The 25,848-nt window shown below is 49.7% G+C and overlaps 1 protein-coding gene and 1 pseudogene across 2 annotated transcripts in view; one reads left to right on the top strand and one right to left on the bottom strand.

Annotated features, from left to right (window-relative positions):
* Positions 1 to 13,180: 13,180 nt before the first annotated feature.
* On the bottom strand, positions 13,181 to 15,026 carry LOC108581179 (annotated as a pseudogene). Its single transcript, XR_004176264.1, has one exon. The product of XR_004176264.1 is annotated as an NHP2-like protein 1 pseudogene (transcript).
* A 2,428-nt stretch (positions 15,027 to 17,454) lies between these two features.
* Positions 17,455 to 25,848, top strand: part of CHFR (checkpoint with forkhead and ring finger domains) — a 33,599-nt gene continuing 25,205 nt past the window's right edge. Inside the window, exons 1-3 of the mRNA XM_031650961.1 lie at positions 17,455 to 17,573; positions 17,780 to 17,924; positions 21,501 to 21,600. Coding sequence (XP_031506821.1) covers positions 17,792 to 17,924; positions 21,501 to 21,600 — 233 coding nt within the window. The 5' untranslated portion in view covers positions 17,455 to 17,573; positions 17,780 to 17,791. The remainder of the gene's footprint in view (positions 17,574 to 17,779; positions 17,925 to 21,500; positions 21,601 to 25,848) is intronic.

Here is a 25,848-nt window from a genome sequence, read left to right as displayed (position 1 = left end):
GGCTTTGTCAGAGAGGTTTCCAAGTCCAGAGGTTCTGGTCCCTCGACAACACCTGGGAATTCAAGATGAGATTTGGGTGAGAGACACAGAGAAACTGTATCAACGCCTAGAAAAACTCTTCCACCCAAATCAAGGATATATGTGCAGAAATGTTCCTTGAAGCAATGTTTTAGGAAAAGTTGCAAAAATAAAATAACTAAGATGGAGAATTTAAAATCTGCCATTCATCAGGCAGGAAAGGACAGACACAGATTAATTGGAGCCAGATGCAAATTAACAGAGAAATAATTATTTCTCCCAAAAACAAGCTGTAAATATTCATTAAGAGTCCCTGTTTGGAGTGACTATAGTCTCATATACCCAGCAGCAGCATGTCAGGAGACTGGCAGGCCAGTAGGCACCCCAAACCAGACATTTCCTGTGGCTTATGTCTGGGCTGTCAGAGGGAAACCCCTGCTGTCCCTCAGGGCCTGCACTGCAAGTGAGTGCTTTAAAGAAAGACCACGTAGGCCAAAGCTGTGATTGGCTCAAGCCTATGTATTCCAGCACTTTGGGGAGGCAGAGGCAGGTGGATCACGCGAGGTCAGGAAGTCGAGACATCCTGCCCCTAGCAGGCAGAGCCCGTCTCTACTAAAAAGCCTGAAAAAGTAGCAGGCTGGTGGCGAGCCCTATAGTCCCAGCTACTCGGGAGGCTGAGGCAGGAGAATAAGTAAGCCGGGAGGCAGAGCTTGCAAGTGAGCGAGATCCGACACTGCACTCCCAGCCTGAAGCACGACAGGACTCTCAAAAAGACCGCGTGCAGTTCATGGCTGGCGGTGCCACGCACGCATGTGTGTGGGTGGAGTGTTGGGGTCAGAGGGTAGTGGGGGGTCATGTTAACACATGCGTCCCATGATCAGGAAAGGGAGACAGGCCCCTCTCCGGCAGAGGTCTTAGTTGATAATGACACACCAGCAAAGGCTGTCATTCCCCTGGTCAGGTGCCCATGTAGGAAACAGGGTAGCTCCCTTGAGTGATACACACGGGGGAAGCCCCTCTTAGTGCCCTAGGGTCCCACAGTGCAAGGTCTGCTTATCCAACTGATGTGGAAAAATACGCATTATGGGGGGGGCAGGGTCCCCTCCTCACTCTTACTGATAAAACTTTATCTCCAAAATAATAAACTATCAAAAACTTTGCTGTTGAAATTATATCAGTAAAAATAAAACATCCCATTCTTGCCTTAGTCTCTTTGACCCAGAGAAGCAGCCCTTATGTCCCACCCGCGGACAAAGGTTCAGAGAACGGCTTTCTGGGCACAGTTTTCAGTGTTCCTTTTAACTTTGTAGTTTCCAAGAAAACTGGGGCCTGGGCCCACTTCACATTCCAAACCTGAGGTTGATTCCTCTACACAGAACCTTGTCTTCCTATTTATTTATGTATTTATTTATTTTTATTTTATTTTATTTTGAGATGGAGTCTCGATTTATTGCCCAGGCTGGAGTGCAGTGGCGCAGTCTCGGCTCACTGCAACCTCCGCCTCCCAGGTTCAAGCAATTCTCCTGCCTCAGCTTCCTGAATAACTGGGATCACAAGCGCATGCCACCGTGCCCAGCTAATTTTTTTGTATTTTTAGTAGAGACGGGGTTTCACCGTGTTGGTCAGGCTGGTCTTGAACTCCGACCTCGTGATCCACGAGCCTTGGCCTCCCAAAGTGCTGAGATTACAGGCGTGAGCCACCGCACCTGGCCATTGTTTTGCTAGTTAAAACGGAGTCTGTTTATCTGAGGAATGCAAGCCCCCTTTAAATTATTGAGGGAGAAGAAAAGGAAAAATCAATTAGGTAGACAGTTAAGATTGGTCCGGAGAAGCAGCCTGCCTGAAAAATCACAGCTACAGGCCGCTCCCAGACCAACTGGCGGCTCCCCAAGAACTCGGCACGCTGGACTCGGCCACGGCGCGCGCGGCCTTCTGGGAAGTGTAGTCCCAAGCGAGCGGGACTCAGAAATGTGGTTCTCCGCGGACACTTCTGCAATCCGCCAGTCGGTCTTGGCGCGCGGGTCGCAAGGGTAAGGGTGTGAGGGCGGGCCGGACGGGAAAGCCTGCGGGGTTGGGGGCGGCCCCTGTGCCCACCTGGGGGTCCGCGATGACCGCCCTGCGAGTCCCAGCCAGGTCACAGGAAGGCCTGTATCTCATGCGCATATTCCCGGCTGGTGGGGGCAGCATTTGGCAGGTAAACTTGGTGTGGAGCCCTAGGGGGTGGCCAAGTGACTGGGGACTCTGGGGCTTGGGTGGCTCAGATCTGTGGGGATGGCACTGGGGGAGATGCAACATGGGCCGAGTGGGGATGAGGAGCAAGGGGCGGTGAGGTAGAATGATGGAACAATGCCCAATTTTCCAGGCCACCCACACTTGCCACCAAGAAAATCAGGTAATGACCAGGCACGGTGGCTCACGCCTGTAATCCCAACACTTTGGGAGGCCGAGGCAGGTGGATCACTTGAGGCCAGGAGTTCGAGACCAGCCTAACCAACATGGTGAAACCCCATCTCTACTAAAATTACAAAAATTAGCTGGGGGTGGTGGTGGGTGTAGGGTCCAGCCCTATGGGGCTTAGCGGATGTCCTCCCCGTGCGTGGAGACGAGAGATCTCAAGAAATAAAGACACAAGACAAAGAGATAAAGAGAAAACAGCTGGGCCCGGGGGGCCACTACCACCAATACGCAGAGACCGATAGTGGCCCCAAATGGCTAAGAGCGCTGATATTTATTGCATACAAGACAAGGGGGCAGGGTAAGGAGGCTGAGTCATCCAAGTGATTGTGAAGGTCAAGCAAGTCATGTGATCATAGGACAGGGGGCCCTTCCCTTATGGGTAGCTGAACCAGAGGGAAGACAGCATATGTCAGCGTTTTCTTCTGTGCACTTACCAGAAAGATCAAAGACTTTAAGACTTTCACTATTTCTTCTACCGCTATCTTCTCAGAACTTCAAAGAGGAACCAGGAGTATTGGAGGAACATGAAAGTGGACAAGCGTGACCACTGAAGCACAGCACCACACGGAGGGGCTTAGGCTTCCGGATGACTGTGGGCAGGCCTGGATAATATCCAGCTTCCCACAAGAAGCTGGTGGAGCAGAGTGTTCCCTGACTCCTCCAAGGAAAGGAGACTCCCTTTCCCGGTCTGCTAAGTAATGGGTGCCTTCCCAGGCACTGGCATTACCACTTGACTAAGGAGCCCTCAAGCGGCCCTTATGTGGGCGTGACAGAAGGCTCACCTCTTGCCTTCTAGGTCACTTCTCACCATGTCCCTTCAGCACCTGACCCTATACCCGCCGGTTATTCCTAGGTTATATTAGTAATACGACAGAGTGATATTAAAGGCTAATGATTAATAATGTTTATGCTAATGATTGATAATGTCCATGATCATCTCTATATCTAATTTGTAGTATAACTATTCTTATTCTAACTATTTTCTTTATTATACTGAAACAGTTTGTGCCTTCAGTCTCTTGCCTCGGCACCTGGGTAAATCCTTCACCCACAGTGGGTGCCTGTTTTCCCAGCTACTCAGGAGGCGGAGGCACTAGAATCGCTTGAACTCGGGAGGCGGAGGCTGTAGTGAGTCGAGATCACGCCACTGCACTCTAGCCTGGGCAACAGAGTGAGACTGTTTTTTTAAAAAAAAAATCAGGTAAAGATTCTTCAGACCTTCAGAGTAATGTGCTGTGGAAGCTGATGTGAGCCACGTTCTGAATTCTATAGCAGCTTTATCACAGATCATACACACTTGCACTCATTCCCTGTGTCCCCACACATGTGTTTGAATTGTCCCCTTTTTTTCTTGCTCCCACATAATGCCAGGCCAGAGGCCGTAATCTCCTCTGCCAAGCACAGAAAGATGGGGATGCAGTTCCCTTTTGGTTGAAGGGTGGGGGGGGCTCCAGAAATCCTTACCTTGATCATTGTACTTCACTTTTTTTTTTTCTTTTTTTTGAGAAGGAGTCTCGGTCTGTCGCCGTCGCCGAGGCTGGAGTGCAGTGGCACGATCTCCGCTCACCGCAAGCTCCGCCTCCTGGGTTCTCGCCATTCTCCTGCCTCAGCCTCCAGAGTAGCTGGGACTACAGGCGCCGCCACCTCGCCCGGCGCGGTTAATTTTTTGAAGTTTTAGTAGAGACAAGGTTGCACTGTGTTAGCCAGGATGACCTCGTGATCCGCCCGCCTCGGCCTCCCAAAGTGCTGGGATTATAGGCGTGAGCCACCAAACCCGGCCGCTAGGTGTACTTTCAAAAGTCATATATATGTGAACTGTACATATTTGAAATATATATTCCAATAAAAAATAAAACTAATATATAAATATTTTAGCTGCATATAAAATCACTTTGGATTTTTTTCATCAAGTTGTCTTCACGTCAAAGATGGCTTTTGTGACTCGTGAAGTTATCCATAAGCGAGCTCTTCTCAGGGAAGCAGGTGGGAGAGAGGGGATCACTTTGGGAGTGGCCTCCCACTGGCGACCTCAGACCCCCTCCCCCTTCTCTGACCCGGCCGACCCCACATCACTGACTCAGAAGACCCCAGATGACGAGGCCTGCATATCTCCTGTGACTGACAGCCGAGACACCGCACCACAGCCCGGATCCAGCCCTGGCCCAACGGGGCTCCCACCTCCGACGTCCCCGTCCGCACGTTCCGAGCCTGCAGTCCCACCGCAAACGTCCGGGGGCCGCTACTGCGCCCAACGACCGCCCATCTCTGACGCCTCGGGTCGGCGTTTGAATTTTAACCCAAGAAAAGAGTAAAAGTAAAGCGGAAATCAATGCAGAAGCGGTGTTGCCGCCACTGAGCATCCTGATGGGCGTGTCCAGAGCCGGGCGCCTCCTCCCGCGGCAGCCGCCGGGCTCGCTCGGGTGCGCTCAGCTTCTCGCGGGGATGAGCGTCTGGGCGGGGATGGCCCGAGGCTGGAGAACGCTGAAAGCTGGTGGGCTTAGGAAGGCAAACGACGCTCTGAAATTTGGCTCACGGGTAATACGTTCCCGCCCTTCACGGCGGCTCTGTCAGCGCTGCTGGGTTCCACCTCGCCTTTGCGTTGCTTAGAGACCAGGCCCCTCACTATTCCCATTGGCCAGGAAGCCCAAGACCCCACAGCCGTAGGCTAAAATTGTTGTCTGTTTCAGACACGTTGGCGAATTCCCCGCCTCTTCGTTGCCGGGAGACAGCATGTTGCCTAGCAGCGTGCGGCTCCCATTGCCGTTGGCCTGGGCTCTCCGCCCCGCCCCGCCCAGCCCCGCCCCGCCGGGACCCGCCGGGGTCTGCGCCGGAGCCGGACTGGGCGGGCTGCGGGGCGGAGACTTCCGCGTGCGCTTCGGTGAACCGACCCTCGCGTCACGCAAGCGCGTCTGCGGAGGAGGCGCCGGCGCAGGCGAGACCCGGGGCCGTGTAGTCGCTGCGGAGTGCGCCGTGTGGGGCGGCGACCCCCGGCCCGGGCTTCCCTGCTCGTTTTCCAGTGGGCGTCTTGGTTCCCGTTCCAGGCCAGCCCCCTCCTGGGTCGCCGCTTCATCCAGCGCTTGGGTCATTTGTGTCGTTGGCATTTTCCTCTTAAATACAAACTTTAAATATGTTCATCTACTCGTGACGGCGAGTTTAGCAGACTTTCATTCCCAGAAGACGTGTCACACGATCTGTATCTTTTTCCTACAGAAATTGACGGACGTCGTTGTTTCTAAATTTCCGCAGGGGCTGGTTCATCCCGCGGCTTCACCTAGAGAAAAGAGTCTGAGGCCGGGCGCGGCGGCTCACTCCTGTAATCCCAGCACTTTGGGAGGCCGAGGCGGGCGGATCACAAGGTCAGGAGCTCCAGACCAGCCCGGCCAACATGGTGAAACCTCGTCTCTACTAAAAATACAAAAAAATAGCCAGGCGTGGCGACGCGTGCCTGTAATCCCCGCTACTCAGGAGGCTGAGGCAGGAGAATCGCTTGAACCCGAAATGCTGCCACTGCACTCCAGCATGGGCCATAGAGCGAGACTCCATCTCAAAAAAATAAATAAATAAAATAAAAAATAAAAAACATGGACACAGGGAGGGGAGCATCACACACCAGGGCCTGTCGGGGGGTGGAGGCCAGGAGAGGGAGAGCATCAGGAGATATACCTAATGTAGATGATGGGTGGATGGGTGCAGCAAACCACCATGGCACGTGTAACAAACCTGCACGTTCTGCACATGTACCCCAGAACTTAAAGTATAATTTAAAAAACAGAAAACCGTCTGAGCGTTTCTCGGGGACGGCGGGCGGCAGCCGGGACGGACTGGGGCGGTGGAGCGAGGGGCAGGAAGCGACGCGATGCGTGCTCCTCCTGCACTGGCTTCTGTGAAAAGAGGGACTGATTGGAGATCACTGCTGAAAAGGGAACTACGTGTCAGTGAGTAATTAACTCAGTAAAATATGAGCTTCTACATCCAAAACCAGTTGTCTGTGCTTTAAAGATTTTGTCTCACCATGGTGTCGTATTCATCTGAATCCTATGTTGCTTTTGCTTTGTAATCTGAATTATCTGTCACTGCCCCAGTCTCAGTTTTTTAACTGTTCGATATTCATAGAAATCTCTCTCCATGGGACCCTTTAGCAGAGAGAGTAATCTGTTGTTTTTTTTTTTTTTGAGACGGAGTCTCGCTCTGTCGCCCAGGCTGGAGTGCAGTGGCGTGATCTCGGCTCACTGCAAGCCCGCCTCCCGGGTTCACGCTATTCTCCTGCCTCAGCCTCCTGAGTAGCTGGGACTACAGTGCCTACAACTGGGTGCCTGGCTAATTTTGTATTTTAGTGCAGAGACGGGGTTTCACTGTGGTCTCGGATCTCTGACCTGTGATCCGCCCGCCTCCCAGTGCTGGGATTACAGGCGGAGCCACCACACCGCCTGAGAGTAATCTATGCAGCAAGTATTTTAGAGTATTTTACGGATTCTATTTTTAGCAGGTCAATGTTTTCCTGGTTAGTTTTATGATTTCAATTTTTACCAATTTGTAACTAGAACTGGAGTACTGATGACAAGGTGTACACTTGTTAGTAAATATTCATTAGAGGAATAAATCACCCTGACAGTCAACAACCATCTTTTTAAATTTTTTCATTTATGTATTGATTTATTTATTGAGGGAGTGGTCTCGTCCACTGCCTGGAGTCCAGCAGCCACATACCACTGCAGCCTCGAACTCCTGGGCTCAAGTGGTCCTTCCGCCTTAGCCTCCCAAGTAGCTGAGACTACAGGCACGTGCTACTGCATCAGGCTGATTTTTGTATCTTTATTAGAGATGAGGTCTGCCTAGGTTGTTCAGGCTGGACTCAAACACCGGCTCAAGCCATCCTCCTGCCTCAGCCTCCCGGAGTACTGGGATTATAGGCACGAGCCACCACACTCGGCAATAATAACAATCTTTTTAATGGACCCACTCAAACAAAATAGAACCTGCTCAACCAAAACTTCCTGGCTATCTTCAAATAATATTAAAAACCATCCTATCTTAATATGAATTACCCTAAAATCTATTGTTGGCAAATACAAGTTTCCAGTACATCAGTGAATGTTGACGTTTGGTATATTGGGGAAACTGGCTTTTGAAATATATTTTTTAATTGATTGTAGATAACACTGTGTTCAGCAGCTGTAATGTAAGTGGCATTCTACACCAGACGACTGCTGATACAATACACATCTCTATAGAATCTAGTTATTATAAGGACCACCTCATGTATTATCATTATGAAAATCACCATCTACGAAAATAGGAAGCAAATTAAAGCTAGAAATGTATGTGATTTGATTTATGTGTTTTGGCTGGCCTCAATTCTGCAGCTTCCTAACACGTTTGAAGCAAGGATCCTTGCCTGTGATTGTATTATTAATACATTCTATGTAAGCTTAGTTTAAATGATATTGTTCCAGCCAGGCGTGGTGGCACCTGTAGTAACAGCTACTCGGGAGGCTGAGGTGGGAGGATCCCTTGATCCCAGGAATTTGAGGCCGCAGTGAGCTATGATGGTGCCAGTGCAGTGCACCCCAGCCTGGGTGACAGCAACACCCTGAAAAAAAATTAAAAATAAGATAAAATGATATTGTTCATGTGAAAGAATGCCCATTCTTTTGCAGAGATCGTGCTCTTTTGGCAACTTTTAAAAGCTTTGGATTTGGAAGTTAAATTCTTCAAGTTCATTATTATTCAAGGGTGCATTTACAATTCGAGGTTTAGAAACAGATTGTCAACATCTACGAAATTAATTGCAGGGATTTTTGTCGGAGCGGCACCAGTTGGGAAGAATTGACATCTTAGCAATATTGTGACTACAATAATGAAAAAGGAGTATGCTCCATTTATTTAGGTTTTCCTTTTTTTTCTCTTTCTCTCTCTTTCTTTTCCCTCCTTTCTTTCCCTCCTTCTCTCCCTCCCTCCCTTGAGATAGGGTCTCCCTCTGTTCCCCCGGCTGGAGTGCAGTGGCCGGATCATGGCTCACTGCAGCCTCCGTTTGCAGGGCCCAAGTCATGCTTACACCTCAGGCTCCCAAGTAGCTGGGGTTACAGCGGTACACCACCAAGCCAGGCTAATTTTTGTATTTTTAGTAACAACGGGGCTTGGCCATATTTCCGAGGCCCCTCTGGACTCCTGACCTCAGGCGAGCCCTCTCTGCTTTGGGCCTCCCAGAGTGCTGGGATTACAGTTGCGAGCTACTGCGCCGGCCTACGTTTCCTTTTAATAGTGTTTCATAGTTTTCTGGATACAGATAGGTTCATATTTTGTTAGATCCAAGGATTTCTTGGATTTGTTGTATGCAAGAATTTCTTTTTGTTGTTTTATTGCACATGGTAGGCTTTTAAAGTTTTCCAGTTTCAGTTGACTTTAATATATGGCCTTGTACTTTTGCTTCTTGTTACCTCCCTCCCACCTATCAAGCCACAGAAGAGGAGGCTCCACCTCACTTTTGATTTCCAAAATTATAGTTTAGAAGAGATGGTTCAGAAAAGAGCGGGAGCGGGCAGGGGGTGGCGCGCTTCTTCCGCTGATGGGGAGCGCTGAGCTGCTGCGCTGCCCCTGGTGGCCGGCAGGGTGCGCCCAACCCTACAATTGTGGCTCGTGGCGCGCATGCGCATTTCGCCCGCGGCGTCCCCACAGCGTGAAGGAGTTTGGTTTCCTCAGAAGCCACCCGGGAGCCCGGGCTTGGGGATGACTTGAAGCCGCGTCCTTGGTAAGGAAAAAACTTCCCAGAGGAACTCTGCTGGGGAATACCTAGAGTCATTTTCCTTTATTAAAAAATGTTTTTATGGGCCAGGCGCCGTGGCTCTCGCCTGTAATCCCAGCACTTTGGGAGGCCAAGGCGGGTGGATCATGAGGTCAGGAGTTCAAGACCAGCCTGGCCAAGATGGTGAATCCCCGTTTCTACTAAAAATACAAAAATTAGCCAGGCATGGTAGCGAGTGCCTGTAGTTCCAGCTACTCGGGAGACTGAGGCAGGAGAATTGCTTGAATCCAGGAGACAGAGGTTGCAGTGAGCCGAGATTGCGACGTTGCACTCCAGCCTGGGCAACCTGAGCAAGACTCCGTCTTTAAATAAATACATAAATAAATAAATAACTTTTTTTAGTTTTTTTTTTTTTTTTTTTTTTTTTTGAGACAGAGTCTCGTTCTGTTGCCCAGGCTGGAGGTGGTCTCGGCTCACTGCAATCGCCGCCTCCCGGGTTCAAGCGATTCTCCTGTCTCAGCCTCCAGGGTAGCTGGGATTACAGGCGCCCGCCACCACGCCCGGCTAATTTTGTATTTTTAGTAGAAACCTGGTTTCACCATCTTGGCCAGGCTGGTCTTGAACTCCTGACCTTATGATCCATCCACCTCAGTCTCCCAAAGTGCTGGGATTACAGGTGTGAGCCACCGCGCCCGGCCGCGCCGCATTTTCTCATCCGTTCATCTGTTGATGGACATTTAGGTTGCTTCCAAATCTTGGCTGTTGTGAACAGTGCTGCAACAAACATGGCAGTGCAGATATCTTTTAGACATACTGATTCCCTTTCTTTCGGGTATCTAGCCAGCAGGGATTGCTGGAGCGTGTGGTAGCTCAATTTTTAGTTTTTTGAGGAACCTCCAAACTGTTCTCCATGGTAGTTGTACTAATTTACATTCCCACCAACCATGTACGAGGGTTCCCTTTTCTCGACGTCCTCCAGAGACACTTTCCTTAAATTCATAAGCAGAGATTCCCTCATGTTTTGGAATGTTCCCATGCGTTATTCTTTACTTTCTCTGGAAATCATTGAGTGAGATCTGTTTTAGGCATTTCCCTTCACAGAGGGGTTGGTAGCAGGAAACAGAGAGCACCTGGTGTTTCCTTAATCAGGACTGTTCTGGGAGGAAATCTACGCAAGTCCAGAGAAGTGCATGGCCCAGGTGAGGCTTGCAGGGAACAGTGTTGGTGCCTACAGCTTGGGGAGTCTGGGAGAAGGAAAATGAGCACTCCTGTGGATGTCCTTTATTCGTTTCTTCCTGTCTTATTTTCCCTACAGGGTTAAAGTAGTTGTAAAGAAGAAAGTTTTGCAAAGTACATGTATTAAAACTCAAAACATTAAGCCGGGTGTGGCGGCTCTTGCCTGTAATCCCAGCATTTTGGGAGGCCGAAGTGGGCAGATCACAAGGTCATGAGATCGAGACCATCCTGGCTAACACAGTGAAACCCCGTCCCTACTAAAAATACAAAAATTAGCCTGACATAGTGGCACGTGCCTGTAGTCCCAGCTACTTGGGAGGCTGAGGCAGGAGAATCGTTTGAACCCGGGAGGCGGAGGCTGCAATCAGTGAAGATCGCACCATTGCACTCCATCCAGCCTGGGTGACAGAGCAAGACTCTGTCCCCCCCAAAAAATAATGAAATTAAATAAAAAATAGAACTAAAAACATTATTTCCAGTTAAAATAGTTCATATCAGCTGGACACAGTGGCTCACGCCGGTAATCCCAGCACTTTGGGAGGCCAAGGCAGGCAGATCACCTGAGATCAGGAGTTCAAGACCAGCCTGGCCAATATGGTGAAACCCTGTCTCTACTAAAAACACAAAAAAAGCAGCCGGGTGTGGTGGTGCACACCTGTAGTCCCAGCTACTAGGGAGGCTGAGGCAGAAGAATCGCTTGAACTCGGGAGGCGGAGGTTGCAGTGATCCGAGATCCTGCCACTGCACTCCAGCCTGGGCAATAGAATGAGACTCCATCTCAAAAACAAAACAAAACAAAAATAAACCCAGTTCATATCAAAAGGAAAATATAGGCTGCTCTGCCTGTGGAGTAGCATTGTTTCTTCTCTAATAAACTTGCTTTCACTTAAAAAAAAAAAAAAAAAAAAAAAAAAGGAAAATCCTAGCACTCTGGGAGGCTGAGGCAGGCAGATCACCTAAGGTCAGGAGTTCGAGACCAGCCTGGCCAACATGGTGAAACCCCTTCTCTACTGAAAATACAAAAATAAGCCAGTGTGGTGGTGCACGCCTGTAATCCCAGCTACTCAGGAGGCTGAGACAAGCGAGTTTCTTGAACCTGGGAGGCGGAGGTTGCAGTGAGCCAAGATCATGCCACTGCACTTCAGCCTGGGCGACAAAGAAAGACTCCACCTCAAAAGCAGCCTGGGCATCAGGAAGAGGCCATCCTTAGCATTTTGGGAGGCCAAGGCAGGCGGATCACCTGAGATCAGGAGTTCCCGCCTTCAGCTCAGCCAACATGAATCCCTTGTTCCTCATTAAAATATAAAATTAGCTCGTGTGGTGGTATTACGTTTGTAATTTGAAGAATCAAGAACCGGGAGGCGGAGGCTGGGCGGTGAGTCGAGATCACACCACTGCATTCCAGTTGCAACAGAAGGGTCCATCTCAAAAAGAAATGAAAATGTAAAATGTAATTTTACTTTTCTGGTTTTAATAGAAGCAAATTCCCCAGTAACCTTTTTTTTTTTTTTTTTGAGACGGAGTCTCTCTCTGTCCCCAGGCTGGAGTGCAATAGCCGATCTCGGCTGACTACAGCCTGCGCCTCCCAGGTTCAAGCAATTCTCCTGCCTCAGCCTCCCAAGTAGCTGGGACTACAGGTGCGTGCTGCCACATCTGGCTAATTTTCATATTTTTTAGTAGAGACAAGGTTTCACCATGTCAGGCAGGATGGTCTTCATCTCCTGACCTCGTGATCCTCCTGCCTCGGCCTCCCAAAGTGCTGGGATTACAGGTGTGAGCCACCGCACCCAGTCCATCAGTAATATTTTTAAAATGTACTTATTAGCTCACCTCATTTTCACTTAAGGTAATTTCCATGGTTGATAATTTTTTATGACTCACTGACAATCTCAAAAGGTTTTTCGTGGCCAGGTGTGGTGGCTCACGCCTGTAATCCCAGTACTTTGGGAGCCCGAGACTAGTGGATCACCTGAGGTTAGGAGTTGGAGACCAGCCTGGCCAAGGTGGCGAAACCCCATCTCTACTAAATATAAAAAATTAGCCAGACGTGGTGGCAGGCGCCTGTAATCTCATGTACTTGGGAGGCTGAGGCAGGGAGAATTGCATGAACCCTGGAGGCAGAGGTTGCAGTGAGCCAAGATCATGCCACTGCACTCTAGCCTAGGTGATCCAGTGAGACTCTGTCTCAAAAATAAATAAATAAATAAAAGGTTTCTTTTTGTTTGTTTTTTGAGACAGGGTCTCACTCTGTTGCCCAGGCTGGAGTGCAGTGGTACGATCATGGCTCATTGCAGCCTCCGCCTCCCAGGCTTAAGCAATCCTCCCACCTTAGCCTCCCCAGTACAGGTGTGCATCACCATACCCAGCTAATTTTTTGTATTTTTGGTGGAGACGGGGGTTTCACCATGTTGGCCAGGCTGGTCTCGAACTCCTGAGCTCAGGTAATCCACCCACCTCGGCTTCCCAAAGTGATGGAATGATAGGCTTGAGCTCCCAGCCAGCTGCTAGTTTTGAGTGGGGCCCAGAACAAGTGAAGGCTCTGCAACAGGTGCAGGCTGTTGTGCAAGCTGCCCAGCGACTTGGTCACATGACCCAGCAGATCCAATGCTGCTTGACATGTCAGTGGCAGAGAGCAATGCTGGGTGGAGCCTTGGCAGGCCCGCATAGGAGAATCACAATGTAGACTTTTAGGATTCTGGTGTAAAGCCCTGACATTGTCTGCGGATAATTACTTTTTTTTTTTTTTTTGTACTTCAACATTTTACAATAGAGAGTAGCAGAAAATACTACATGCTAACACGGACAATATGATACACAACCTCATGGGAGAAGTTAGCAGGGAGCACGTGGCAGAGGCCACAGGTTTAGACTAAGAGCCTTTCAATGGCCTGCTGAATGGATTGGATCTGCTGTTTCAGTTGTGAGCTTTCTTTGATGGTGACAGAACAGGTGATGACAGGCCTGGAGACCCCACAGTCTCTCCCCAGGGCCTGCTTGGAGCGCACAAATACGTAGGGCACGTTCTTGTCTTCACACAGCAGTGGAGGTGCAGAATGATCTCCAGTGGCTTGGTGTCTGCAGCTATCACGATGAACTCAGAGATGCCCCCATTAAGGGTTTTGGTGGCCTCTTTGGCTCCTTTCTGAAGCTGCTTGTAGTTACATGACTACTGAACGAGCTCCAGTGGTTTCTTGGTGAGGTGGGCATCGGCGAGGGGCTAGGCCTTCGGATTCACATTGGTCTCAGTCATGGCTGTGGTTCTGCGGGCTCAGCACTCCTAGGGCAGCGCAGCCGAGGTCTGAGAAGTGCTTGCCTCCACCCGAACTCTTCTTTTGACAACCAGCTTTTGGCTTGCTACTAGACAGTATTAGGGACTGAATAATTAACCAGGGACCACCAAGTTACTGCATGACCTGAGCTGCTCATCACGAACTCAGTGTTATCTGACCTACCAAGTCATAAAGTGAGGCATACAGAGTAGCATTCCATCATCATGCAATGACTGTGCCAAAACTCACAGAATGAGTGGACTCACAGAATGCCTTATCCACTGTCGTGGCATTAGAGAAAGCTCTGTCTACCAGGTCGCTGGTTTAATAAAACATGACTAGAATGACTCTATCTTAAGGTGAGTAGCCAGGCACTCACAAGGCACCTGTAAGGTTGTTATGGTCTGAAAATAGCCACATTCTAAGCTGACCACCAATTATAATTGCAGAAATATTTATGATCATACGGGACATCTCCCACCAAGCCTGCAGAATGTCCAGATGTCCTAAGAGTGCAGCCCACTTTACTCAGAGAGAACCTTAATGAGCAGGCTTGGGTTGAAGGATTAATGGTCACTGATAGCACCAACAGCCTTACCTTTAGTGAGCACATCTGCACATTCCAGGTTTAATTGTAGCTCCTTAAGAGTTTGTGGTACAGCGTTCCTCCTTCTGCTTTCTGAGGCTGCCTTATTCTGTAACAGAATAGATTCTGATAAACTTGCTTCTTTCACTGTGCTCAGTGACTCACCTCAAATTCTTTCCTGTGTAAGATCTAAGAACCCTTTCATGGAGCCTGGACTGGAACGCCTCTTTTTCCTGTAACAATGGCATTGCTTCGGATCAAAGTACCCACTTCACAGTAAATGAGGTACACCGTGGGCCCATGCTCATGGAATTCATGGGTCATGCTGTGTTCTCCATCATCCTACCGATTTTGGTTCTGTTTTTCTGGTGGAACTCAGACTGAGACAAATATATAGTGAAAGGTAAGTCTTCATTACCCCCTTGACTTCAAGTCCATGTTCCAGAGGAAGCCACCGCCTTTTCCTTGTGTATCCTTTCTACAGAGATTTTCATAAACATATTTGTATGTACACATTATCAGTTAAAAGAGTCAAACTGTACAATATTTGAAGAAGTTTATTCTGAGCCAAAAGTGAGTGATCACGGCCCACAGCACAGTCCCAAGAGGTCCTAAGACCCTGTGCCCACGGTGGTGGGGCTACAGCTTGGTTTTATACTTTTTTTTTTTGAGACGGAGTCTCACTCTGTCAATAGGCTGGAGTGCAGTGGCACGATCTCAGCTCACTGCAACCTCTGCCTCCTGGGTTCAAGCAATTCTCTGCCTCAGCCTCCTGAGTAGCTGAGATTACAGGCACCTGCCACCACGCCCGACTAATTTTTGTTGTACTTTTAGTAGAGACGGGGTTTCACCATCTTGACCAGGGTGGTCTTGAACTCCTGACCTCGTGATCCACCTGCCTCAGCCTCCCAAAGTGCTGGGATTACAGGCGTGAGCCACCGCGCCCCGCAGGTTTTACACATTTTAGGGAGAAAGTTCATAGATGGAGTCAAAGATTTTCTGACTGGCACTTGGTTGAAAGAGTTAGACCTGGAATCAATAGAAAGGAGTGTCTGGGTTAAGATAAGGGAGCCCAAGGTTCCATTTTATTATTATTTTTGACAGGGTCTCTGTTGCCCAGGCTGGATTGCAGTGGGCTCAAGGAATCTGCCCACTTCTGCCTCCCGAGTAGCTGGGACGATAGGCATGTGCTGTCATCACGCCCAGCTAAGTCGGGGTCTCCCTATGTTGCCCAGGATGGTGTGGAACTCCTGGGCTCAAGTGATCCACCCACCTCGGCCTCCTAAAGTGCTGGGATTACAGGCTTGAACACCACCATCCTGGCCATTCTTATGCGGATGCAGCTCCAGGCAGCAGGCTTCAGAAAGAATAGGTGGTAAATGTTTCTTATCAGAATTAAAAAGGTGCCAGACTCTTACGTTCTCTCCTGGATCAGCAAAAGATGTGGAAAAGGAAGGAGATTCTCTACAAAATAGATTTCCCCCAGGAGACAGTTCTACAGGGTTACATAAAACTATGTTAAAGAAATGCATGTCTGGGTAAAATACTTCGTTTTCTTCCAGGGCCTGCTATTTGTCATGTGATGTATTTTAATACTACAGTCTGTTTGGTCAGCCTTAAGGTGTCTGTTTTAATGTCGATGCTGGTCAGTTATACCTGAATTCCAAAGGGAGGAGAGTATAATGGGACATGTCCAAACCCTGCTTCCCATCAGGGACTGAACTGGTTTTTCAGGTTAACTTTGACATTGAGAGAATCAGTTCATTCAGTTGGTTGGGGGGCTTACAAATTTATTTTTGGTTTACAAGGTACAGATAACTATGCCTAAGGGAGGAGACCACCCCTCATATTGTCTTACGCCCAATTTCTGCCTCCAAAGAAAGAAAAAGTAAAAACTAAAAGGCAGAAATGAAATCCACAGGCAGATAGCCCGGCGCCACACCCTGGGCCTGGTAGTTAAACATCAACCCCTGACCTAATTGGTTCTGTTATCTATAGATTACAATCATTGTATAGAAATGCACTGTGAAAATCCCTGTCTTGCTTTGTTCCGATCTAATTACCGGTGCAAGCAGCCCCCAGTCATGTACCCCCTGCTTGCTCAATCAATCACGACCCTCTCACATGCACCCCCTTAGAGTTGTGAGACCTTAAAAGGGACAGGAATCGCTCACTCGCCCGGCTCTTGAGATAGAAGTCTTGCCGATGCCCCTGGCTGAATAAACCCCTTCCTTCTTTAACTCGGTGTCTGAGGAGTTTTGTCTGCTGCTCGTCCTGCTACATGCCTATAACTATATATACAAATGTTTATATATGCATATATGCGTGTATATATGGTTTGTTTTACACAAATGGATGCCGACTTTTTTTTTTTTTTTTGGTAGCGATGAGGTCTCAGGCTAATCTCGAACTCCTGGGCTCAAGAGATCCTCCTGCCTAGGCCTCCCAAAGCACTTAGATTACAGGCATAAATCACTGCGGCGGGTCCTGCTTCACCCTTTTAAAACCGCACTTGGGGGCTCCTCATCAGTGCAGACATTGGCTGGTTCCTTCAAACCGCACAGACTCCCTGTGGACGCACCTCGCCGTGTTTACTCCGCTTTCGCCAACCTTTCACTTTCAGGGAATACCCTCTGGCGCCCTTCTCTGGAGCACACGCGTGAACGTCTCGGGATTCCAAAAAGTGGGATACTGAGGTAAAGGGTACGCGCTTTCAGAACGGGAAGACACCGCAAAACACCCGCCAAGACGTGGCCCCGCGTCCGCCCTGCCCACAACGCAGCCGCTCCCACTCCCGGAGCGCGCCCTGTGCTTCAGACTTCGGATCTGTGTGATCCGCTGTGTGCAGCTGTACCCGAAAGGGTCTCCACGTGCACTACCTCGTGACAACTAAGGTGGACCGTCTTCGACTCCTAGGACTCATCCGCAGCTCAGCGGGGCTTTCAGAATCCTAGGGGCTTCCAATCCGGAAGTTCCCCGTCCTTTCTGCCCCAACATAACATGGCGCCCACCGCAGCCACTTCCGTGATCCGCAGGCGACGAAGTCTCCCGGCCAGGATCAAAGATGGCCGCGCTTCCGCCACGCGCCTACTCTCGCTGGCCACTCCCGGCTCCGCTCTAGCCGCCGCTCTCGGTGAGCGCCGCCGCCAGCCAATCGCGGGGCGCAGACGCCGCTGGCCCCGCCCCGCGGATCAGCTGAGGGAGCCGCAATGTCTGTTGACAGCGGCGGCGGCGCAGCCGGTTCCGGGTTCGACGCGGGGCGGGGGTAAGCGCGGCTGGCGAGAGGGCTGCGGCGGACCGCGAAGGGGGACCTGGCTGCGGCCGTGGGAGGGGGCGCCCGCCGGCGTCTGGGCCGGGCCGCGGGGCTGCGTGGGCGCGGGCGGCCGGGCCAGGGCTCGCGGGGTGGGGCGGGCGCCGAGTCTCGGCCTCTGGGGTCGGGAGTCTCCACGGGCGTTTCCGGGGTCTCCGCAGATGTGAATCCCGATGGAGCGGCCCGAGGAAGGCAAGCAGCCGCCGCCGCCGCAGCCCTGGGGACGGCTCCTGCGCCTGGGCGCCGAGGAGGGCGAGCCGCACGTCCTCCTGAGGAAGCGGGAGTGGACCATCGGGCGGAGACGAGGTGCGGGGCGGGGGCGGGGGCGGGGGCCGGGCCGGGCCGGGCAGAGCCATCCGGTTGCGGGCAGGCCACAGGGGCGGCGGTGCAGTGAGCTCCAGATTTTTCGGTGGAGTGAACTCTCACGTGAGAACTGGTGTTTATTCGGCGTTCTGCCCACCCACTCTTGCGCATGATTCATGCACATCATTTAGCCCTCGTTACAACTTTATAAAGTAGTTGTGTTAATATACTCTCCGGAATGCAATATTGTCACATTCGTTGCTGTACAGAGTATCTTTTCTGATTATAATGGAACAAAGTTAAAAATAACAGAAGGAAAAGTGGAAAATTCACAGATATATGGACATTAAACACCACACCCTTAAAAGCAAGCGATGGGTCAAATAAGTCTTTACAGGGGAAAACCTTTAAAAATATTTTGAGACAAATGAAACAAAAATAGAATACACCAAAAGACGTTTAGGATGCAGCCAAGGCAGTACTCGAGGGAAATTTATAGATGTAGTGCCTACATTAACAAAGATCTCAGCCCCTAGAATAAATAAAGTGCCTACATTAACAAAGATCTCAGCCCCTAGAATAAATATCCTAGAATATTTATTTATTTAATGAACCTGGAAAGCTAAGAACTTGAACAAAGTCATACAATTAGTGAGAGGAAGTTCCCTCAGCCTCCACATTCACTGCCTCCAGGCTCCCAAGTAACCATCTGGTAGTTTGATTTTCTCCTGTAGCCTTTGTATGGGGAGGGAAATGTACTGGTCCTGTCAACAAAAATGTTTAGTTTGTGTGAAAATTAATAAATTAGCTCTGACATTATACTTTAAAAAGGAGTGAGGATGGGAAATATGTGCTGTTTGGAAGCAAATTTTTTTTGTTTACTGTCACCCCTTATAATGTGTTTGCACCTGTTTATTTTTGTTTGTTTGTTTTTTTGAGTTAAGAGTCTTGCTCTGTCGCCCAGGCTGGGTTGCAGTGGTGTGATCTCAGCTCACTGCACCCTCTGCCTCCTGGTTCAAGTGATTCTCCCCCTCAGCCTCTGAGTAGTGGAACTATGCAAAGCAAAGCACTGCATGCCTGGCTAATTTTTGTATTTTTAGTAGAGACAGGGTTTCTCCATGTTGACCAGGCTGGTCTTGAATTCCTGGCCTGAAGTGATCCGCCCGCCTTGGCAGGCCACCCAAAATGCTGGGATTACAGGCTGGGAGCTGCCCAGCCTTTTTTTTTGAGCCAGAGTCTCGCTTGTCGCCCAGGCTGAGTACAGTGGTGCTAATCCGCCCACTGCAACTTCCAATCTCGCTGTCTCATACATGATTCCTCCTGCCTCATTCTCCTGTGTGTAGCCAGCATCAGGTGTTAACGACTACCACGCTCGCTATTTTTGTATTTCAGTGAGACGGGATTTCACTATGTTGGCTGTGACTGGTCCTTTCAAAATTCTGACCTTGTGATCCACCACCGGCCTCCCAAAGTGCTGCTGAGATTATATAGGCTGGAGCCACACCTCCCAGCCCAGAATTTGTTTTTCTTTGAGAGTCCTCGCCAGGTCTCGGGTCAGCCCAGGCTGGAGTGCAGCCACGGGCTGACTGTGCCCGGCTCCCGGTTTCACACCCATTCTCCTGCCTCAGCCTCCCTAGTAGCTGGGACTACAGGCGCCCGCCACCACGCCAGGCTAATTTTTTGTAATCGTGGTAGAGACGGGGTTTCACCATGTTAGCCAGATGGTCTCGATCTCCTGACTTCGTGATCCACCCGCCTCAGCCTCCCAAAGTGCTGGGATTACAGGCGTGAGCCACCGTGCCTGGCCCAGATTTTACTTTTGACGAACCTCAGCTGACTTTTTTTTTTCCTGGTTTGTGCTTTTTGTGTCCTGTCTGTGAAGTCCATGCCAGACCCGACGGCACTAAGATTTTCACCTGTCTTTTCCACTGGAAGTTTCATAGTTTTAGGTTTTACGTTTGTCTCTGGCCATCCTTACACGGCTACAATACTGTATTGATTACTATAGCATGATGGTAAGTCCGTTAAGTAATGTGAGTCTTCCAACTTCATTCTTTTTCAAAATTGCTTTGGTTATTCTACAGTTTTTTTCTGTGAACTTTAGAGTCAGCTTGTCAGTGTCTGCAAGCCCTCTGGGATTTTTATTGGAATTGCCTTGAATGTATGAAACAATCCTAGGGGACAGCTGGCATCTTGACAATATTGAGTCTCTGATTCACACACCCATAGGTCAGTGATGGGAGCAAGGCTCAGGCCAAAGCAGATTCAGGGTGTCATTCTATGTGGAACATTTGGGAAAAGTACATTTGCATGGCACTGTCGCCTGACCAAACCCTTCACTTTTTAATTGCCTTTAGTGTCTTATAGTATCTCTATGTATCCTTATAGATTATTATAAGCAGTAATGATTAATGATGAGATATTAAAAAGCCTTTGTTCTTTTTTCTTTTTTTTTTTTTTTTTTGAGACTGAGTCTGGCTCTGTCGCCCAGGCTGGAGTGCGGTGGCCGGATCTCAGCTCACTGCAAGCTCCGCCTCCCGGGTTCACGCCATTCTCCTGCCTCAGCCTCCCGAGTAGCTGGGACCACAGGCGCCCGCCACTTCGCCCGGCTAGTTTTTTGTATTTTTTAGTAGAGACGGGGTTTCACCGTGTTAGCCAGGATGGTCTCGATCTCCTGACCTCGTGATCCGCCCGTCTCGGCCTCCCAAAGTGCTGGGATTACAGGCTTGAGCCACCGCGCCCGGCCTTTTCTTTTTTTTTGAGACGGAGTTTCACTCTTTTTGCCCAGGCCGGAGTGCAATGGCATGATCTCAGCTCACAACAACCTCCGCCTCCCAGGTTCAAGCGATTCTCCTGCCTCAGCCTCCCAAGTAGCTGGAATTACAGGCGCCTGCCACCATGCCTGGCTAATGTTTGTATTTTCAGTAGAGATGGGGTTTCACTATGTTGGCCAGGCTGGTCTCGAACTCATGACCTCGTGATCTGTCTGCCTCGGCCTCCCAAGGTGCTGAGATTACAAGTGTGAGCCACTGTGCCCGGCTGTAAAATTGTCATTTGAGAGGCTGTGTGTAGCTAGAGGTGTTGATGGGTGTCTTTGAGAGGGTGGGGATTCAGAAAGATTCAGGACGGGCCGGGCGCGGTGGCTCACGCCTGTAATCCCAGCACTTTGGGAGGCCAAGGGGAGTGGATTGCGAGGTCAGGAGATCGAGACCATCCTGGCTAACACGGTGAAACCCCATCTTTACTAAAAATACAAAAAATTAGCCAGGCATGGTGGTGGGTGCCTGTAGTCCCAGCTACTTGGGAGGCTGAGGCAGGAGAATGGTGTGAACCCAGGAGGTGGAGCTTGTAGTGAGCTGAGATTGCGCCACTGCACTCCAGCCTGGGCAACAAAGCAAGACTCTGTCTTAAAAAAAAAAAAAAAAATTTTTTTTTCATAACTGTCTTGGTTAAGTGTTTTTCTTACATATGTACAAGGGGGATCCTGAGTTTGAACCACATACTTTGGTAAAGCAAAGGGCATTAGGGTTCACAGTTCCCACGGTCATATTCCATGTCATCCCACCCTGTCTTTTGTAGGTTGCGACCTTTCGTTCCCCGGCAATAAACTGGTCTCTGGAGATCACTGTAAAATTGTAGTGGATGAAAAATCAGGTCAGGTGACACTGGAAGATACCAGGTGAGTATGTTCTGAGCTTCTTTTGGTGTTTCTTCTTGTACCTTAAGAAGCCTGACTCCGTGCTAGTGTGCTGTGTGCCACGGCTGAGGAGGAGAAGAAATGCTGTCTTTGGTGTGATAACAGCGGCTCATTTTTATAACACAGCACAGTCGTGTCCCTTAGCAACACGGATACAGTCTGAGAAATGTGTCATTAGACAATTCCATCATCTTGCAAACATCATGGAGTATGCTTAAACCAACCTGGTGGTATAGCCTACTATGTACCTAGGCTACATGGTGCAGCCTGTTGCTCCCAGGCTGGAAACCTGAACAGCGTGCCACTGAACTGAATGCTATAGGCAGTGGTAACACAATGGTAAAAGTATTTATCTATCTAAACATAGAAAAGGTGCAGTAAAAATAGGATATTTTAGTTTTATGAGACTACTACCGTATATGCATCTGTTGAACAAAACGTTATTACCAGGCTGGACGTGGTGGCTCACCTGTAATCCCAGCACTTTGGGAGGCTGAGGCAGGCAGATGAGGTCAGGAACTCGAGCCCAGCCTGGCCAACATGGAGAAACCTCGTCTCTATTAAAAATACAAAAATTAGCCGGGCATGGTGGCATGCACCTGTAATCCCATCTACTCGGGAGGCTGAGACAGGAGAATCACTTGAACCTGGGAGGTGGAGATTGCGGTGAGCCGAGATGGCGCCATTGCACTCCAGCCTGAGAAGCGAGTGAAACTGCGTCTCAAAACAAAACAAAAGTTATTATCTGGGACATGACTGTAGTTAATTAGGCTCCCAAGGTATAAGAAGACGTATTTCCTGGTTTCCAGGATGGGACACTTAGTGACACTTTGGTATCTATGACCCTTCTTGAATGTATTCAAATTAAATATGTCTCAGAAATAAGACTTAAAAGATGCTCGTGATTTTTAGTTCTTGCAAGCCTATTCAGGTTTGATTTATTTCCCTCAAATCCAAAAATCGTTTTTTAAAACTAATAAATTCTCGTTCTTGTACAACTTAAGTACAGATTGAGTATCTGAAATGATTGGGACTAGAGTGTTTAGATTTTGAATTTTTTCAGATTTTAGAATGTTTGCATTATAATTACCAATTGAGCGTGTCTGATTCAAAATTCTGAAATGCTCCAGTGGGTATTTTTTGAGTGTCTTATTGGTGCTCAAAAAGTTTAGGACTTCAGATATCTGATTAAGGACATTCAGCTTAGGGATATTCAACTTAGAAAGTGGAAAGCTTTCCAAAATCCCGTTCATACATTAGAAATGCATGTGTAGGTATATATATTTTGCATTAATGCGATTACGCTACGCATACTGTTGTAGCGTCAGCTTTTTTCTTCTTCTTTTTTTTTTTTTTTGAGATGGAGTTTCACTCTGTCACAGGCTGGAGTGCAGTGGTGCAATCTCGGCTCACTGCAGCCTCCACGTCCCAAGTTCCATTGATTCTCCTGCCTCAGCCTCCCGTGTGGCTGGCATTATAGGCACGCACTACCACACCCAGCTAATTTTTTTGTGTTTTTAGTAGAGATGGGATTTCACCGTGTTGGCCAGGCTGGTCTCAAACTCCTGATCTCAGGTGATGCACCTCCAAAGTGCTGGGATTACAGGCATGAGCCACCGCGCCCGGCCAAGCTTTTTTCACTTACAGTGTTGTGTGGAGCGCTTCACATGTTCCTGCGTCTGCATCTATCTCATCTTCTTGTCATTTTAGGATAGTTTCTTTGTCACTTCCCTTATTGGTGGACATTTATTGTTTTGACTTTTTTTTACTATAAATAACACTGCAGTGACTCTTTCCCAAACTCTGCTTTCATGTCTGTTTTCTTGGGATGATTCTTGAAAGGGAAGCCTGTGTCAGTGTCACTCAGAATGTGCCTATTCCGTTGTTTTTTCTTTTTTGAGATGGAGTCTCGCTCTGTGGCTCAGGCTGGAGTGCAGTTGGTGTGATCTCGACTCACTGCAACCTCTGCCACCCGGATTCAAGCGATTCTTCTGCCTCAGCCTCCTGAGTAACTGGGATTACAGGTGCCGCCACCACGCCCGGCTCAGATGGGGTTTCACCATGCTGGCCAGGCTGGACTTGAGCTCCTGGCCTCAGGTGATCCACCTGCCTCAGCCTCCCCACGTGCTGGGATTGCAAGCGTGAGCTCCCGCACCCAGCCAGAATGTGCGTCTTTTAGATCTGCTGCAAGTGGCAGGCCGTCTTCTAGCAGCGTGTGGAGAGTGTGCTGTTCTCACGGCAGGGTTGGCAGGTGGTCGTCTAGCAGCATGTAGAAGAGTGTGCCACGTTCTTGGCAGAGGTGGGCTGGAGGGGAGGGTTGCTCAAGCAGAAGGAACCACATGTATGGGGGTCCCCGAGCATGAGCAGGGCCAGGTGGTCAGAGCGTGTGGTGAGCAGCAGAGTCGCACGAGGGAGCTTGGGCTTTAGCCTGAGAGCAGTGAGGAGTCATTGAAGGGGCGTAAGCGGAGGAGTGAAATAATCAGATTTTTGTTTGGAAAGAGCAGGAGAATGAGTGATGACTGCAGTCGCCCCTCGGCATCTGGGGGGATTGGTTCCAGCGCCCCTGCATGCACCCAAATCCGTGCGCACTCCAGCCTCGTAGCCAGCCCTGCAGAGCATGAGAACACTAAGTCACTCCAGCTCCAGTGCCCCGATGCACCCAAATCTGTGTGTACTCGTGCCCCGTAGCTAGCCCTGTGGAGCACGAGGACACAGAAAGTCAGTCCAGCATGTGTGTGGGGTTCACTCTCTCTCATTGAAAAGAACCCATGTGGCCGGGCGCGGTGGCTCAAGCCTGTAATTCCAGCACTTTGGGAGGCCGAGACGGGCGGATCATAAGGTCAGGAGATCGAGACCATCCTGGCTAACATGGTGAAACCCCGTCTCTACTAAAAATACAAAAAACTAGCCGGGCGAGGTAGCGGGCGCCTGTAGTCCCAGCTACTCGGGAGGCTGAGGCAGGAGAATGGCGTAAACCTGGGAGGTGGAGCTTGCAGTGAGCTGAGATCCGGCCACTGCACTCCAGCCTGGGCGACAGAGCGAGACTCCGTCTCAAAAAAAAAAAAAAAAAAAAAAAAGAAAAGAACCCATGTATAAGTGCACCTGCACCTGTCATTGAAAAGAACCCATGTATAAAGGCACCTGCACCTGTCATTGAAAAGAACCCGTGTATAAGTGCACCTGCACCTCTCATTGAAAAGAACCCATGTATAAGTGCACCTGCACCTGTCATTGAAAAGAATCCGTATATAAGTGCACCTGCACAGCTCAAAACTGCGTCTTCAGGGTCAGCTTTGTACTGCAACAGCAGAACTCAGGCACACACAGCCACTGCCTGGTTTTGAAGGTTTTACAGGGAGACGGCCATGGCAGTTCATTTGCTTACTGTCTGCATTTGCTTTCCTGCTACAGTTGGCAGAGCTGGGTAGTGGCAATGGTGACCAGGTGACCAGGTGATGGCAAAACCTACACTGTTTACCCTCTGTTTACAGAAATCGTTTGCCACTCCCATACCTCAGCAAACTGTGGTGGTCACTCGGATGTGAATTCTGTCCACTGCTGGGGCCTCAGGAGTGAGGCTGCAGAGCTGAGGCCTGTGTGGTTTGGCTGAAATCAATCGTTTTGTTTGGTTGCCGTTTTGTGTGTCGGGTATGCTGTGCTCTTGGATCTTCGTCACCTGACCAACACCTGATTTCCCATCAGGTCTCAGAGGTCCCCAGGAGGCACTTCCTGCCCCACCAACTTAGCCTCCTCCTGTCTGTCCCTGGGTCAGCAGCATCTGAATTGGCCTCTCCCAGGGCAGAGCGCCTCGAGGGGTTTGGCAGCCAGACCACAGGCTCTGAGCGCAGGACTGTGTCCTGCAGCTAATGGCCCGGCATTTATTCCGCTTCTGCCCAGAGCCAGTCTCTTGGGAGGGATCAGTACTTATTGGAGGCATGAGCTCACCGGGGTCGTGACGGCTGCAGGGAACGGAACTGTGGATAGTGCAAGTCCAGCTCAGGGGAGGCTGGAGGTGGAAGCACCACACTGCAGGCGAGGCCTCCGGGTCCAGTAGGAGGCAAACAGGAGAGAACCCAGGCCTGCAGCAGCAGAGCTGCCCAGCACATGAGGAGGTGTGGTGACTGGTTAGGCTGTCAGTCAGGGAGAAGTGGGTGAGCCATTTCTCGAGAGAATGATGAGGGGTGCACGGATGTGTGCGACGTTACATATTTATGCCGTTCCTACAAGTAT

This window comes from Papio anubis, chromosome 9 (genome assembly GCF_008728515.1).
Source record: "Papio anubis isolate 15944 chromosome 9, Panubis1.0, whole genome shotgun sequence".
Lineage (NCBI taxonomy): Eukaryota > Metazoa > Chordata > Mammalia > Primates > Cercopithecidae > Papio > Papio anubis.
This window is presented reverse-complemented; position numbering and strand designations above follow the sequence as displayed.